This window comes from Ascaphus truei, chromosome 19 (assembly GCF_040206685.1).
Source record: "Ascaphus truei isolate aAscTru1 chromosome 19, aAscTru1.hap1, whole genome shotgun sequence".
Lineage (NCBI taxonomy): Eukaryota > Metazoa > Chordata > Amphibia > Anura > Ascaphidae > Ascaphus > Ascaphus truei.
The window spans coordinates 38,687,491-38,704,755 of NC_134501.1; the positions used below are offsets into that span (position 1 = coordinate 38,687,491).

Sequence of the window (17,265 nt, forward strand, 5' to 3'; positions counted from 1 at the left end):
GGCGAACCGTTGTTGCTCCTCTATCAGCAAGCGGTTTGTCTCTTGCTGAGTTGCATTAGTCTCTTGCTGGGCTATTAGCAGCTGTTGTTGGGTTGCATTCGCCTTTTGCAGGGTTGCATTCGTCTTTGCTGGGTTGTATTAGTCTCTTGCTGGGCAGCGACATTGCGTACCAACACACTCACCACGTCTTCCATCTTGTTTGGAAAAAACCACTTCCACAGACCTTTTAGTGTTCTGCCCGCATTCTCCACCATATGTGACAAACGGCTTACTCCGGGGCTACGCTGTCTGTCCGGGACTGCTAGAACACGGTCTTTTAGGGTAGGTTAAATGACGAGGCGTAACGTGCTGTTCCTTTAAACAGGCTACTGCCTGGTTTATTCAGTCCCAGGCACTGAGACTGCCACACTGAATACAAAAGCAAAACACAAGCAAAACAAAACCCTGCTCATCTGAGCACAATCTTAACCGAGGTTCACCCTGACTGGGGTTGGGGCGGCTTGCCCGCTTCCAACAAACAAAAATAAGGAACTTTACAATTTAAGAAAGGAACAGAATGATTTAACCTGTTTGGGGAGAGGCTTTTCCCCTTTCTGCTTCCAGCAGCATTCCTGCCTCCAGTCTCTTGGGGAGAGGGGAGAGGAACTAGGAAATCAGCCTTAAATACCTGATTTCTATCTAGCAGGACAGGTGACAGAAATCAGGCAGCAGACAAACTCTGGTCTGGATCCCTCATCCCTCAGTTCCAGCAACTGCCAAACTGTGGGATGGAGTGCATGCATTCTGAGGCTGCACTTTCCAGCCTAAACAGGATAGAAGCTGTTCAGTATCCTGGGAGCCCTATACTGTATATGGAATTTATTAACATCCCCTGGTTTCTGTCACAAAAAAAAAATATATATATATATATATACACACACACACACACACACACACACACACACACACACACACACACACACACACACACACACACACACACACACACACACACACACACACACACACACACACACACACACACATATACATACATACATACATACATACTGTACACACAAATAAATAGGCATGCACATGATATATATTTATCACTACATGCACATAGACAGTGTGGCACACTTTTGATATATATTTACATGTTCATTATTCGTGCGCTTTAATTATCTGTTTTTACTACACACATTACTCTGCGTTGTCTGATCCCTGAGGGAGCAATCACTAAGCAATTTTGCTTCACGGAGCCATGACATATACATGTTTTATTAGCTGTGCTTCCTTTGTGATGGCTTTGGCTCATGCCAATGTATTACATATACATTAACTGTACATAACGGCTAATACAGGTATTACTGTTTCAGGGAATACAGTATTTACTGGCCATTAGTTCATTTGAAAACATCCCCATGAGCATTATATCCTTCATAAATTAAAAATACTTTATGCAATTGTTTACACAGAATGGTCTTCTGTTGGTATATACCCCTCTTTGTCACCATTAAGATGGCATTCGTTTTAAAAATACACTAGTACTATACATAGAACAATAGCTACATTTCTAGTCTGAATTCCAGAGAAGAAGAAGCTAGAAGCCAAGACCATCGAGAACCCATCCCCATTTTTTATTAGACAAGTATATGTCTCTAGTATTTATAGTATAGTGTATGTTTAGATATTTTGTACATCTTTTCATATCTCTATGGTAACCCATTGCTTTGTAACTCATTTTATAATCATTATCTAATCTCTTTTGTAATGGGACTTTTGGCAAACAATTGGATATTCATGTTAATCCAAACTCTTTGTTGGTTTGTTTGGCTAATTGTGGCAACATCATTCATTTGGAAGAACAATAACTACCTGATAAGATTAGAAGAAAAAAACGGACGGGAGGAAAATAGAAAATGGACTAATTTATTTACTCAAGAAACAAGTGAGCAACGTTTTTACTTTAATCATGCTTGAGTCATTTTAAGGACGCCAAACACATTGATAAGTTGTTCAACCTTTCCAGAGCCTTCTGACGTATCTGTAAATAGGGTTGCCAGTTGCCTAGTATTGAACCAAACTGTGCTGTATTTGGACACTCTGACCAGTAAACAATCAGAGGTAATACTGATCATGTATTTGCCAGCTGGGCAGCTTCCTCCACCCTGATTGGCTGCTGCTGGTTAATGCAGCCAATCAGGAGGAGGTGTAAGGAGCCTGGGGGGGGGGGGGCAAGGTGAGGAGGACACAGCATGGAGCGGAGAGGTGTGCCTCGAGCGCAGTATTTTTGGAGTAGCCCCCTGGCAACCTGGCTATCTGCAAGGCAGGCACCCTGTGCAAACGCCAACTGCCCTGCGACACCCCTCTCCCCCACCCACTCCTGGCTGACAAAACCAAACAATGGACGGAACGAGAAAGCACCGCCCCTGAAAGATAGACATGTCAGGCTACAACCGCACTTCTGCTGCCCCCCAGAAGCAGCTGTGTCGGTTAAGATGCACATTCTGCACCACCGATAACGCCGGTCCAGCGTGTCTGGTAAGGAATTGGCCTGGGCTTGGATTTTCTCATCTGCCTTTAGCATCTTTGAATTTGCCATAACAGTTACTGGTGCCTGGTAGGGCCATTATTGAACAGATAATGACATGTTCTTTTGGGATTATGATCTTATTATTTTGTCATGGTTCACTTTCTAAATACTGCACTAAAAACAGTTACCCTTTTGATTTGTCTATCTCCCCCCCTTACGCTCCATGACCATCACCTCTTCTCCCTACTCTGAAAGTTACAATCATGCAACATCTTACAACTTGATCCTCCCTAAATGTATATGCCCTTCTTGGTTCAGTCCCCCCTGTCTCTCTAACCTGAAGCCTAGGCTAAATGCACAAACACCCTTCCTCCGCACTCGTTCCTCAGAACGCCTCTTGAGGAAATCTGTTTGAGTCCGTCCTCTGACCTTCTACTCCTACTTCTTATTTCTCCTTCACTTCTTCTCAAGTTTTTACTGACCATTTTAGAAGCAATAGGAAAAATAGTGACAATAGCGCTCTAACAAACCCAAAAAATCAAAATATAATATATATAACCACTAATGTGTAAATAATGAACGTGATTGGTAAAACAATATTAATAATAACACACGTGCCTCAATTAAAGTGCATATAAAGTGAAAGGGACTAGAAAACAGACTACAACCCTTGAAAAAGACTGTTCCACTTGTCTTTTCTCAGATGATCTTTCAAAAAGTCAGGGGAGATTGTCTCGTAGCCATAAAATAGAAGAAAACATTACATAGTGCAATAATGTTTAACAGTGAATGGGTGCAAACTCAGTCAAAATTGACTACTCACATTCAAGTAATCAAAATCACGCAGTCATCCAACTTAAGGGGTGGATGCGCCCTATGTGATTGCAGCAGCCACCAGCCACCACCTCCAAGGAAGAAAAAATGAGAGACCATATAGTGTAGAGGGTAAAAAATTCTAATAGGGAATACACAAATGAAGGCTTGCACTTAGTACAGTCGAAGAAGGCAGTGATGGATAGCGGATTACGGATATCCCTTGGGTCGCGATCCCCTGGGTTGCTCGTTCTCCTCCGCTCCCCTGGAAACACTGGTATCCACGCCGTTACGTCACTTCCGGTGCGCCGAGAACCACCGGATCTGGTGATAGAAGTGGGTCTTTGGTGTTTCTTCTCTTGGTTGTTGTGTTTCTTCTCTCAGCCTACCAACAACCAAGAATATATATATATATATATATATACACTATATATATATCTGTCACGTACAGCACACTGGCACACCCGAGAGCAAGTGACCCTCATATGGGACAAGGGTTAATACATAGCTCTCTAGCTGGCCCACTTTTCACCTTCGCAAAAGGTCCCTAAAATAAACAATAATTCCCCTTAATTCGTCCCCATATACCATCTGTCATGAACAGCACACTGGTGAGCACGTGACTTAGGCCGAACTCATACACTACGCTTGCTTGCGAGAGTGTGAGCTCATGCTGCAGTAGCACACGCGATCTGTGCTCATAGTGTAGGAGGCTATTGGGGGCGGGGGCGTGGCCATGATGTCACGGAGCTGGTTTGCCGTGATTGGCTGGAACCGCTCACGTGATGCGACTGTGACGCGGCTGCTGCTTGAAAATACAAATTTCTTGTCTTTTGAAAACGCGGTCACTCCGTCGTGCGTCCACGCACAAGGAGTGGCCTCAAGGGCTCATGCACTTTGTGCTTGGCGCGTGCGTGCCAACATGAGCACGCAGGTGCCAACGTACATAGTATAATCTCGGCCTTAGATAGGCAGCCAGGGTTTGGCCTCATTTGATTTGTTTAAGTGCACCATTGACAAATATCTATCCGGTATACTTCAGAAGAGGTGTTAGTTCCATGACATCTTCATTTTAATAAAGTCCTCCAACTAAGTGGTGACCTGTTTGTCACCTCTCTCTGCGATACACAAGTGATAATTCCAGACTGTGACAGTTTTCTTTGAGGCTGGCAGCCCTGGGATCTGGCTATCATCCCTAGCCTACTAAACTGCAAATATTTCACTTTTAGTGGGCCATCTGTGCTCACCCTCCAATTAAGCCCTCTTTATAGATCAGCACAGAACCAGGAAGGGTCTTGACCTGTCACAAACCCAATATCTTGTATTCTAAGAGAAACGGTAACCACATTAACCCCTGATGCACCAGAATGATTAAAATACTTAATATCTCATGATATTATCATGACAATATCCCTATCCTCACACCTGCAGTCCAGTTCCAAATCTCAGATTGCCTCTTAGCTATATCCTCATGGATGGTGCCTAAAAGCAAACTTAATATGTCTAAAACTGAGCTGCTCATATTTCCTCCTAATCCTGTCCCAATATCCTGTTTTAATACCACAGGGAACTGAACCACCATCTACCGGGTCACTAATGGACATTGTCTAGGTGTGACATTTGTCTTCTCGCTCTCCTCCATCACATTCATGCTGGGGCTAAACCCGATTACTTTTTCCTTAGAAACATTGCCAAGATCCACTTTTTCCTGTAACAATTTTGATGCATGGCTGTCTATATTATTGTAACCTATAACTAACAAGTCTCCCTGCCGCAAAACTTTCTCCTCTTAAATCAATCCAAAATAAGGCAGCTGGGATAATTTAACTTTCTCCAAGGACAGTCTAAATCCCTCTCCTGGCTTCCCACCAAGTTTTGGATGACCTACAAAGTTCTCCTTACCTTAAAGGCTCTATACTCTTCTGCTCATCTCTACATAGCATTAAATGGATTTTCCTGTGAAACTCCCTCACACTACGAAGACATCAAACACTTTCCCTCCCAACTTTTAGGTCACACCTAAAAACCCACCTTCAGAATAAAGCATCCCAATAGTCTGGGCTCGTAGCTACTGTCCCACACCCACAATCACTCCTTCCAAGCATCGTGGCCAAGGCCTGCCATCTACTGACTTATTATTCTTAGTCTGATTTCATGTTTGTAGCACTTATTGTATTATAATTTCCTGTATTTTATAGTTGCTTTTGTAAAGCACTGCCAACATTGTTGGGGCTATATGCAATAAGCATATACATACAACCACTCATTGTTACATTGACCAACATGTAAAATACCCTTTCAGGGGAATTTAGGCTGTAAACCGAGAAGACCTCTAAAGCATTCATTGAGTTGCATTGGAACGAGGGAACTGTTTCAAGGGGAAAGTAGTAAAATTATACACTTTTCAGCCAAAAATCACAGCATCTCCCCCATAAATAAGGAGAGTTGGGTAGTTTGCATGTATGCCTATTTATATAGTGCCATCCATGTACATAGCGTGTCATAACAGTAATACACAGGACCTAATAATATAACACATTATGGGAATACGTGCTTGAGACATAAAAGTAACACTAGGAAAAGGAGTTCCTGCCCTGAAGAGCTTACAATCTAAGTGGTAAGTAGGGAGAACTTACAGAGCCATTAGGAGGGTGTTCTGGTAAGTGCGTCTGCAAGGGGCCATAGTCAGAGTGTGTGACATGTATAGTATCAGCCAACAGATACATTTTCCAGTGCAAACTATCACTCATACTGCAACCTTGATCTTTACAAATGCTAATCAAACTTTAAGTACTGTATAAATTTGACACAGCATAAAACCACAAACTCTGTGTGAAACCAGCTGAGAAAATATTTATGGTGCTAATAATCCCACTGAGCACTGAGAAGGATAAAATACCTAAATCTAACCCAGAAAAATATTACACTCAAATAGGGTTGCCAGGTGGCTTCTCCAAAAATACTGGACACAATGGTGAAAGGTGTGACGCACTACACACACACACACACACACACACACACACACACACACACACACACACACACACACACACACACACACACACACACACACACACACACACACACACACACACACACACACACAAACACACACCTCTCCATGCTGTTTCCTCCTCTCCTTGGCATCACCCCCAGGCCCCTGACACCTCCTCCTGATTGGCTGCATTACCTAGCAGCAGCTATTCAGGATGGAGGATGCTGCCCAGCCCCCTATCAACAGCCCTGCTCTCTCCCTGCTCAGGGAAATCCATTTGCCCCCTCAAGCCAGTCAGGTTACTGTCCAGAGAGGTAATACCAGTATACACTTACATGTCCAGTATTACCGCTAATTTTTTTACTGGACAGACTGTCCAAATATAGGACAGTTCAGGTCAATACTGGGCACCTGGTAACCCTACGTGACTCAAATAATGATAAAGAGCGATACAGTAGGGTCACTAGGCTGAAGGACCCCTTCTCCAAAGAACTTACAAACACTTTATTGTAAAGAATATATCTAGTATATAGTATTTGATAAGAACACCAGCTAATGCCTTTCAACCCTTTTCCATTTTATTTTGTGTTATACCAGTTTCCCTCATAAATATTAACTTGACCGGGAGAACCAGAGTGGTTAACGCAGAGTTCCAGAACCCACATTAATCCTGGAGAAGTTTAGGTTTGCTATAAGCAGTAAATCCGTTTAATTGGACAACATGAAAGTTCTTTATACGTGTAGTTTTAGACGAGCGCTCCTAACCTCATGGATCTCCAATTTAAATATATTATACTTGACATCAAGAGGATTTAAAAAACACATACTTTAAAATATTTGTATTTCCGCTGTTGTAGGCCCAGAAGCCATTTTGTTTCCTCTTTCTGCCATTCTGCTTTTAGAGGCTGACCATAAATATCAAAATGGTGACTTTGTCTTCATCAGCAGTTGTATAATGACTGTACTGTTGTCTTTTCATCTATTTATGTGGTACAGTTACAATACCTCCAGAATCTATCTATCTATCTATCTATCTATCTATCTATCTATCTATCTATCTATCTATCTATCTATATCTATTTATCTATTTATCTATTTATCTATATGTATCTATCTATGTATCTATCTATGTATCTATGTATCTATCTATGTATCTATGTATCTATCTATCTATCTATCTATCTATCTATCTATCTATCTATCTATCAAATGGAAATATTACTGTAAACAGATGTCTGTGGGTGGGTTTACTGGCTATGCATCTTAACCCTGGCTGTGCTCAAGGCTGTGACCATGCAGCAAGCTTAAGCCTATAGGGAACCATGTTAAAAATGGTTTTGAAGCAAAAGGTGTGCTCATTTCCATGTAATTTCCCAGAATCCCTTGCTGCAGTGGAAGTGCTGTGTGATAATGGTGAAAGGCGGGGTTGCAGACCTGTCTAAGACATGCAAATGAGCATACAGGAATATTTCCATTTGCTATTTGCTTTGCTGTGGAGGGTTTTTGTCACTTTTTTACCCACCATAACTTAAATAAGTATATATATATATTTGATCTGAACCATCTCCAGGGTGGATCATGTAGATTTCTAGAAACCATATTGCTCCAGGAGTGACTGTATGTATCTTAATATATTAATGTGTGTAATATACATATATATATATATATATATATATATATATATATATATATATATACATATATATATATATATATATATATATATACATACACAGTGGTCGACAAATCACCAAAAAATCTACTCGCCGAACAAAAAAATCTACTCGCCACCTAGTACCACACGTGTGCTGCTTGGGCCAATAGGAGCTCGCCACGATGTTAAATCCACTCGCCCGCGGCGTGCAAATGTATAGGTTTGTCGAACACTGTATATATATATATATATATATATATATATATATATATATATATACATATATACACACACATTATAAAATACATGAATAAATAAATGTGTATATACTGGTCTCAGACTTAAAAATACTTGCAGTCAGAGTCTGCAATCCTTAGTAATGAGCAATTAGTAAGCAATGGGTAATTAGTATTAACACTCAAGTATCCCATAACTCAAAACATGAGTAATAAACCCCATTCTTCTGTCCGTGCGTCTGCTGTAATCAAAATCTACAAGCGACTGAAAAAGAAAGATTCTACAACAAAATACAGTGGCATCTCTCTTGATTACAGCAATATCACTACCGGGGCCACAGGAATCCTGACTCAGCTCTTCCGATGTAATAATTACTACAGCTGCTGCAGTCCAGGTCCCAATTTCAAACAGCAATGCTATGAAGGTCTCTCGCTGCCCTCATTATATTCCTCACTCGTCAGTTGAAACAACATTTGGTATTAATGCAAGGTACTAGTATCCGATGATTCCACGCAGCATATATCAAAAAGTAATACGCTGACATTTCACCTTATCTCTCTACACACAATCTAATTTATCTCCACCAAAAGAATTCACGATGAGCCATTCCAGTGGCTGATTTACACACAGTGCTGGTGGTTTTGATTAAAGTTGTTCATAGGAGAATAATAGGGGAATGTTATTTTAAACCCTGACTAGGGATTTCAGTCAAAGTATTATCTTTAAAATTGCCAGTTGCCTCAGTTTTAGCGAATATTCGTTGATAATATTCCTATATCGGAGGAAACCTCAGACTCGAATAGAATATAAGTAACAACTAGACATATATTTAAAAAAATAACAATTACTTAAAGAGGTAATCCAAGCAGGCGTTTTGTTTTTAACATAGGATTGAAGCAGGGGATCTCCGGAGCTGAACCCCTTAAATTTCAGCTCCAGGGACCCACTTCTTCCAGAGATACTAATCTCTGTAAGGGGTGCCGGTAGCCGCTCTGGCGTTAGCTGGGGTTCACGTAATGACCACATGTCAAAGCTCCGACAGGCCTGCAGGTCAATAGGAAGTTGTGACATCATCCGGTGCGGCTTCCTATTGGCCCACGTGACGCGACACCCCCCACGGAGGTAAGTATAGTAGTGGTAAGTCAGTTTAAATCGGTATGAACCTCCGAGGACCCCTTACTTTTCGAGATACTTACCTACGAAGGTGCTGATGACGTTGTGGCTTCCTATTGGCTCCTGTGCAGTGGGACATTAAAACCTTCATATGAACTCATCCACCCGGGGACGTTACGACAGCACCTTTGGAGGTAAGTATCTCAGGACACAGGTGGTGCCCTGCACTGAAATGAATGCGTTTCATCTTCGGAGACCCCCTGCTTCAAACCTATTTAGTTTTAGTGTCACCAGGTGTGCTGCTTTAAATGGTACATTCAATTGCCAATTCCATTAAAAGCTCCCAAATTTGTTTACGGCCCACAAATTGATGTTTAGTTTCCCCTCTAATCACATGCTTCGATGTAAACTAAAACAGCATTTCTCAATTCCAGAAAGATATGTCTTAATAATAATATTTTTTACTGGGCTTCTAAATTTATGTGGCCCCAAGGTGGGTTTACTAAAAAGTGCTTTATAACTTGGTCCAAACCATTGCAATTCTTATATGAATTAGGTATCCCACTCCTATTCTAAAGCAAGTCTTAAACCTGTTCAAAATGGCAGAGAGAGTGTAATACTGCTGAACTCTTCCACATCATAGCAAATTCAACACATACTGTAATAGAAAATGCAGTCAACTATACTTTTATATTGCAGATAATCTATTAGCACTTTCCAGCATAGTGAGAGGAAGAAATGCAATTTACTCATCACTCCTGAAGATTCACACCAAGAGATGGATTGAGTGTTTATTACAATTATCTTGTAAACAAGAGCAAATTACAGCAATTCAATTCATCCCCTTCCCATGTGCAGTGTCATTCTCATTCCATTACCGCATTCTATTGTAGCATCAGCGACCTTTTAGACTTCAATAATGTCTCACTTTTACAAATTAGAACATCTCGCCTTTCCATCTATCCATCCATCTACCTTTCTGTATGACTATGTACCTAGCTATGTGGCCATCTGATCATTTCTATCTAACCTATCATCTATTTACTTTGGCTCTACAAAGATCAAATGCATCTAATGTTGGTTCATTAAACAATATTGCAATGTCATTACTTTGTTCCGAACCCAGGCATCTCATCTCTCTTACTATGGGACTTTGTAAGCAGACAGCCCTTATGTAATAGGTGGTAATCCCGTTTATATAGAATTAAAGACACATGCTTCTTGTTCAACAGTACATGCTTTAGACTGTGTTTGTGAAAAGTTAGTAATGCACTGTGACTTCCAGTGTCAACAATGACATCTCAAATTCAAGATGGCCGCCCCCTGTCTACTGTGAAGAAAGGAAGACTACTAGAATGATTTCATTTTATATTTGACCTTTTAAAGCACATTTACATTCTGTTACATTGAGACCAAGGGTTTACAAGGCTGCAACCTTTCTTTAATTATGCCATTTCAATAGAGGTAGAAGATTGGAGATAGGCCTCAACTGCTAAGATAAACAGTAGGCCTGAAAATATTTGGGATCCACAACATTTTCTTCTATGCATATGTTTTCTCATATCTGAATAACCATGTGGTTACTACTTCTCATATGTCATTAAAAATAAAAATCAAATATGGGTGTAAAATGCAACCAGCAATTCGATGGAGCTGTAGTCAGACTGGTGCCACAAACCCTCTGACCCCTTCCCCCCCCCCCCTTCTCCCCCAAAGCACTCATATTTCATTGCAATTGGTTAATTTTGGTCCTGAGAGGAACTGCACCTTTAAACAGTGGGAGAAAAACCAGGCCTAACTCTTGACAAATGCCAGGTTAAAAAAAGAAAACAACATCTCAGCCCAGGTGCTCCTCCGTCACAGGAGTCTGGTTAGTGTCTTGATGCCTATGGGTTATGATGATAGATGTTGACCTTAATCTCATTAAGTGAGGGATTTGTGATCAACCTGTTGCAGGCCATGTGCGGCTACTTGAATGTCTCACAATGGCCTATTAACTTTCATAAGCACAGTAATTAGCTACACAATCACGCAGCAAATCAAGATTAACTTGCGTGCATTATAAGGATTGGAAAGTTCAGTCCGCGCTCTGGCTCTTTAAGCTTTGATTGTTGATCCCTCTCAGTTCTCTTGCTGCTTCTGTGTTTATGAGGTGTCTCCCCCACCTCCAAATGTGGTCTCCACCGGAACCCCGATTGGGGATCCAGTCAAGATATTAGGACACAGATCTATCACTTTCAAAGAAGCCTTTTTCGCAATCTAGCTGCATGTGTTATCTGCTCTGCGCATTGGATGTCAAAACGTCTAGTGTTCCATTTCTCATTACTGTATGCCTCAGTGACACAGTTATGGGCTGACTACCTGTTAAATCCCTACTTGCAGGCGCTTAGATCGTGTAAACCTTAAAAGGGACAAAGTGAACTAATGGCAGTGCCACATTTCACAGTTGATACCGTTAAAACAATAATGAAAAAAAAAAGTGATTAGGAAGCCCTCATTAGTCAAAAGGACAAACAGAAGAAGATGAACAGCATTGATTCAGTTACATCAAGGGTGGCCAACTCCATTGCTCAAGGGCCACCAACATTATTATTATGGCCAACTCATTGCTCAAGGGCCACCTAAATGGATATTCCATGCTTCAGCATAGGTGGCTCATTCAGTGGCTCAGTCAGAATGACTGAGACACCTGTGCTGAAGAAGGGATATCCCTTGTACCTGGCCTGTTGGTGGCCCATGAGGACTGGAGTTGGCCAGTCCAAGTTACATTGAGGAGAACAACCAGGAAAATAGACACTTGTAACTTCTATCTATGGAATTGTAAAGATTGATCCCGAGGTAAGGCCAAGGTAAAGTAATATCACTGAGCTTAAACCTAAGCGTTTAAGTATGTTTAACTCATTGTTGACAGTCTTTGTCTTTAGCGTCAACAACAACTCTAGGGGAAATAGTAAATCTTGTTGGCCAACAGCCCGGAGATAAGATAATCAGTTTATTAACACTACCCTCAATGTCTAAGAATCAATTAGGATAGGAAGCAAACAGGAAAAAGTAAAGTGGAGTTAAGGATCGTAAAAAAACAGGGTTTCAAATCTTCAAACACGTTCGGCATAAAGAAAAATTGAAAATTACGTATACTTGTTTTATTCTATATTTGGAAGGGTACTTCCATGTAGCAGGTCAAAATACATGTAAAAAAATCATAAAAACAACTACTCGCTGTACTCGGTCAATTATCCTCAAAGTAAAAGTTTGACATAATTGCACAATGTCAAAAATGAATGTATATATTTCCCTGGGGTCATCTGAATTCATGCATTTGACCTACTTGTGTGTATCTGTGTAATTAACAAGGGCGTCATAATTACTTTACAAACAATGGACCCCCCCCAAAAAAGCAACAATCCACCTCTTGTTTTGAAGATTGACAAACTGTCATATCACAAAAAAACATTGGATAAATATTGTACACTACCCCTCCCTCCCCCCGCCCCCAAAGTTGGAAAAGTTTAAAGATTGTTGAAAATATATACAGTACATATATACTTGTCCATTTGGTAAAGCAGGTGTCAATCAGCTACATTTAATCAACTCAGCACATCACTGTCCTTAATTCATATTGATTATAAAAGGGACTACCCTTATTTTATTTTTTTAAAGCCATCTGTTACCTTGTTTTAAATGAGTAAGATATCATTGCCAATTCATTAGTTCATTTTTGGACATTAGGGAACTGCTTGTTAGGTTTCTAAGTGGGAATAAATGGTTATTTCCTTGCGTCACAATAAGAATCCTTTGCAGGGAAAACCAGCAAAATAATATGAACAGTTGTAACTTATAATGACAGCATTAATATCTGTTCGGCTTGTGTGTGAGAATCATTCTCTTGTATCCCATCTCTCACATTGTGTAACTTTAGTTGCAGAACATATAGTTTAACAAAGGATGCCACGAGCAAGTTGTATGGCAGAGTCGATTTATACAAAGAGTTGAGGTTTGTGAGTGAAACTTCCCTGGGAGAAAAAAAAACAAACAAACAAGAAAAAGCACAGTTTCAGATACTAATGCCACACGTGTAATCTGTGCTATTACGAGGGGGGGGGGGGGAGATGTTTTTCAGCAGAAAAGAATCATTTATTTATTGAATTATACTGAGAAATCTTAAACCACCATGTAGCATTCATGATTATTTCCTTATGCAAAAACTGTGAGGTCAAAGTATGTATGTGAGATAGCTGCATATAAAGCCGCAAATTAATGTGTTATATACTGTACCTACCACTATACAGTAGATGTACCAGTATTAGAAATGCATAAAGAAGATCTACACCAATGCGTGACGAATACTATTGTAGTATATGCAAAGTGTTTCTTTTAATGCTTGCAGTTGGAAAACATTTGAAACTTGATCTACCACAATGTATATTAATGTTGAGTATCTCTGTACTCACAGAATAACGTCTTTATATTGGTGTTGGGGGGGGACATTTAAACTTGCTAATTCCCTCAAAGGACAAAAGAAATGGACTTTTGTCAATATTCCGCATTATTAGAACCGAGGTTTACTATTACATTTTCTGCTGACATAGGAGAACAAGGTGAAATGTGCCCATTTTCTTGGCAAAATATTTGCACGCTTTGGGAAAAAAATTAATCTCCAAGCGTTAAAAGTCAATGGAACGGGTTACACGGTCCTGGTATTGTTGCTAAATTCTGTCAAAAAGTGTTAACATCCTGCAAATCGGTGTGAAATCTGGCAAAATTCAGAGCAATGTGAACTTTTCGCAAAAAGGAGAAATTGCACGTTTGAAGAACATCTCTATTAATGATCATGTTTTTGTAATGCGAGAACATTCTGCTGTTCCATAAAAATACATTCTGTTTTTATGAGATAATGTGTGTTTGATGCTCTCTTGCAGCTGCCATTTGTTATGAAAAGCCATTAGACAAGGAGTGTAAACAGTTTATAATCTTGATATCAGATGAGCCATTAATTTATTCCTATAACAATGGAAGCAGGGGCAGGGTACACAGGCAACACAAGTCAGATATTCTGCTTACTGCCTATCCATTCAGATCCAATGTTGTGTTGTCAAAACACAACCACAGAAGAAGGACAAAAGAATAGAGCTAGGATGCTTTTGCTCTAGACATTTTATTATCCAAGGATGGGTATTCTAGGCAAGACTTGTAGAAAAAGATCTGAACATTAAAAACCCAGCAGAAAAGTTCAGCAAAGCAGGACTGGACATCACAGTGCAAACATTTTGTATTTAGATTAAATGTGACATATAGAAGCCACTAATTAATTGATGGCTCACCAGTGCAACAATGAGGTTTTTAAGACATACGCACAATGATCTAAAAACAACATATTACAATGTAGCTACTGTATGAGGGTAATACATCCTATGCAAAATTCAACACAGTTCTTATTTCTCTTATAAAAGGGGCATGTCATTGATGCTGCATTCAAGTCAGAGCTTTCAATCCCATGAGATCCAACTCATGATATAAACAGAACCATCATATTTACCTTGTTGTAAGTGTAGTAGTCCAAACACTGGGAAAAGTCCAGATTAGAGGGGTCTCCTCCACTCAGGGCATTACCAGCAGCTGCTGGGTAAAATCTTACATCCATGGTTGTGAGGGGAGGGGAGAGGGGGGTTTCTTTGCCTGGAAAGTTGCAGTTTTGCCCAGTCCTGAAAGATCAGCATTCAAATTCGCCCTCTCTGTAAGTCTCAGGTGCAGAATAGATGAAGTTGCTCAAGGGATCAGGGTGCAGGATTTAAAGGGTTGACTGCAGATCTTCCAAGAACATAGAATTTAGGATCAGGAATTAATAATAATAATTAAAAAAAAAACAAGCAGAGTGGGGTAGAGGTCCAAGAGGGTGTTGTAGGGTGGTGGGGAGAGGGGGTTGTTATTTTTAAAAGTGCAGGGTTTGCCTATGTGTTAAGCAGCAGCTGCCGCTCTACACAAAGGGTCAGCAGTTCCCTACACAGCATAGGGTGCTAAACACAGGCAGGGCACCCTCTCCCCCACCGCCCCCTCCCCCCAAAAAAACCCCAAGCCCAAATCAAAGCAGTGATCACCATCAACCCACAATAACACGTAAATAATAATATATATGTATATAAATATAAAGTCAAAATCCAGCAGACTTTATTCCAGCAGTAAGGATCTGTGCAGGGATGGATACATGAGTTGCTGATATTAAATGACCTCTCTGCCGGGGGAGACGGGGGGGTGGAGGGGCAGGGTTATTCCAGAACAAAACAAAGTCTCCCCAGTGAAGGGTTGAAAGAGGTGGGAGAAGGTGGGAGAGAGGACTTGGGAGAGAGGTGGGAGAGAGGCAGAGCTGCTGCTGGCAGAGCTCCCTGGGAGGAATGAATAAGTAAAAGGCAGTGACAAGAAGGAGCAGTGTCCCTCCCACACTGATCTCTGCACCCCTCCTACTGAGTGCAGCTGCTACTGTGCCTGTGTTTGTTACTGTATATATACTGTATATAAATATATATACACACACACACACACACACTGTATGGGATATACTGTGTGAGTGTGTGAGTGTTTGTGTGTGTGTGTTACTGTATATATGTAATATGTGTTACTATATATATATATATATATATATATATATATATATATATATATATATATATATATATATATATATATATATATATACAGTAACACACATACACACACACACACACACACACACAGTACATATATACAGTAACACACACACAAACACAAACAAACACACACATATACAGTAACACACCATATACACACACACAGTACATATATACAGTAACACAAACACTCACACACTCACACAGTATATCCATACAGTATAAGTGTGTGTGAATATACAGCTCAACCCCGTTATAACGCGATCCGTTACAACGCGAATCCACTTATAACCCGATGCAATCGTGGCTCCCAATTTTCGTATTTATGAATACTTTACAACACGGTTATTGGTCTCTTAAATACTTTATTGTACAATGCATACAATTGTACATTATTTCTAACGCAATCCGCTTATAAACAATGTGATTCTTTGAACCCCCAAGCATAGCGTTATAAAGAGGTAGAGCTGTGTATATATATATATATATATATATATATATATATATATTATATATATATATAATATATATATATATATTATATATAAATATATATATAGAAACCATACGATACCGTTTGAAGCACGAGACTCTGGTAAGTTTGATCACAAGTTTTTTTATTGAAAAAGACACATAAACCGACGTTTCGGTCCCCCAGTGGGACCTTTCTCAAGGCTCACCACCTTGAGAAAGGTCCCACTGGGGGACCGAAACGTCGGTTTATGTGTCTTTTTCAATACAAAAACTTGTGATCAAACTTACCAAAGTGCTGTCTCCTGATCTCGTGCTTCAAACGGTATCGTATGGTTTTATTATTGCTTTATGGGACAAGCACCCAATTTTTTCTACTTGCAAGTGGAGTGCCGGCTGCTTCTGTGGATTATATAAATATATATATATATATATATATATATATATATATATATATATATATTTATATATATAATATATATATATCTTAATATATAAAAATCCAAAGGTTGGTACTAGCTGCGGTGAATCTGATTGGTCCTCAGCCTGTGGCCAATCAGATTGGTGGGTGTGACGTCACCCAACTGCCACTCTCGCGCCACACGTGCCACACACACACCACACACACACCACACACCCGGCGCTCATCTCTCCCCTCCCTCCGCTCATCTCTCCCCTCCCTCCGCTCACCTCTCCCTCCGCTCCGCTGATCTCCATCCCCGGCGGGGGAACAGGCAGCGGCCAGCAGGCTGCAGCTGCCTCGCGTCATCTCTCCCCTCCTTCCGCTCATCTCTCCCCTCCTTCCGCTCATCTCTCCCCTCCT

General features: G+C 40.4%; 1 protein-coding gene across 1 annotated transcript in view; it reads right to left on the minus strand.

Annotated features, from left to right (window-relative positions):
* Nucleotides 1-15,736, minus strand: part of TOX3 (TOX high mobility group box family member 3) — a 160,509-nt gene extending 144,773 nt beyond the window's left edge. Inside the window, exon 1 of the mRNA XM_075577152.1 lies at nucleotides 14,867-15,736. Within this exon, the coding sequence (XP_075433267.1) occupies nucleotides 14,867-14,971 (105 nt within the window). The 5' untranslated portion in view covers nucleotides 14,972-15,736. The remainder of the gene's footprint in view (nucleotides 1-14,866) is intronic.
* Between the last annotated feature and the right edge of the window lie 1,529 nt (nucleotides 15,737-17,265).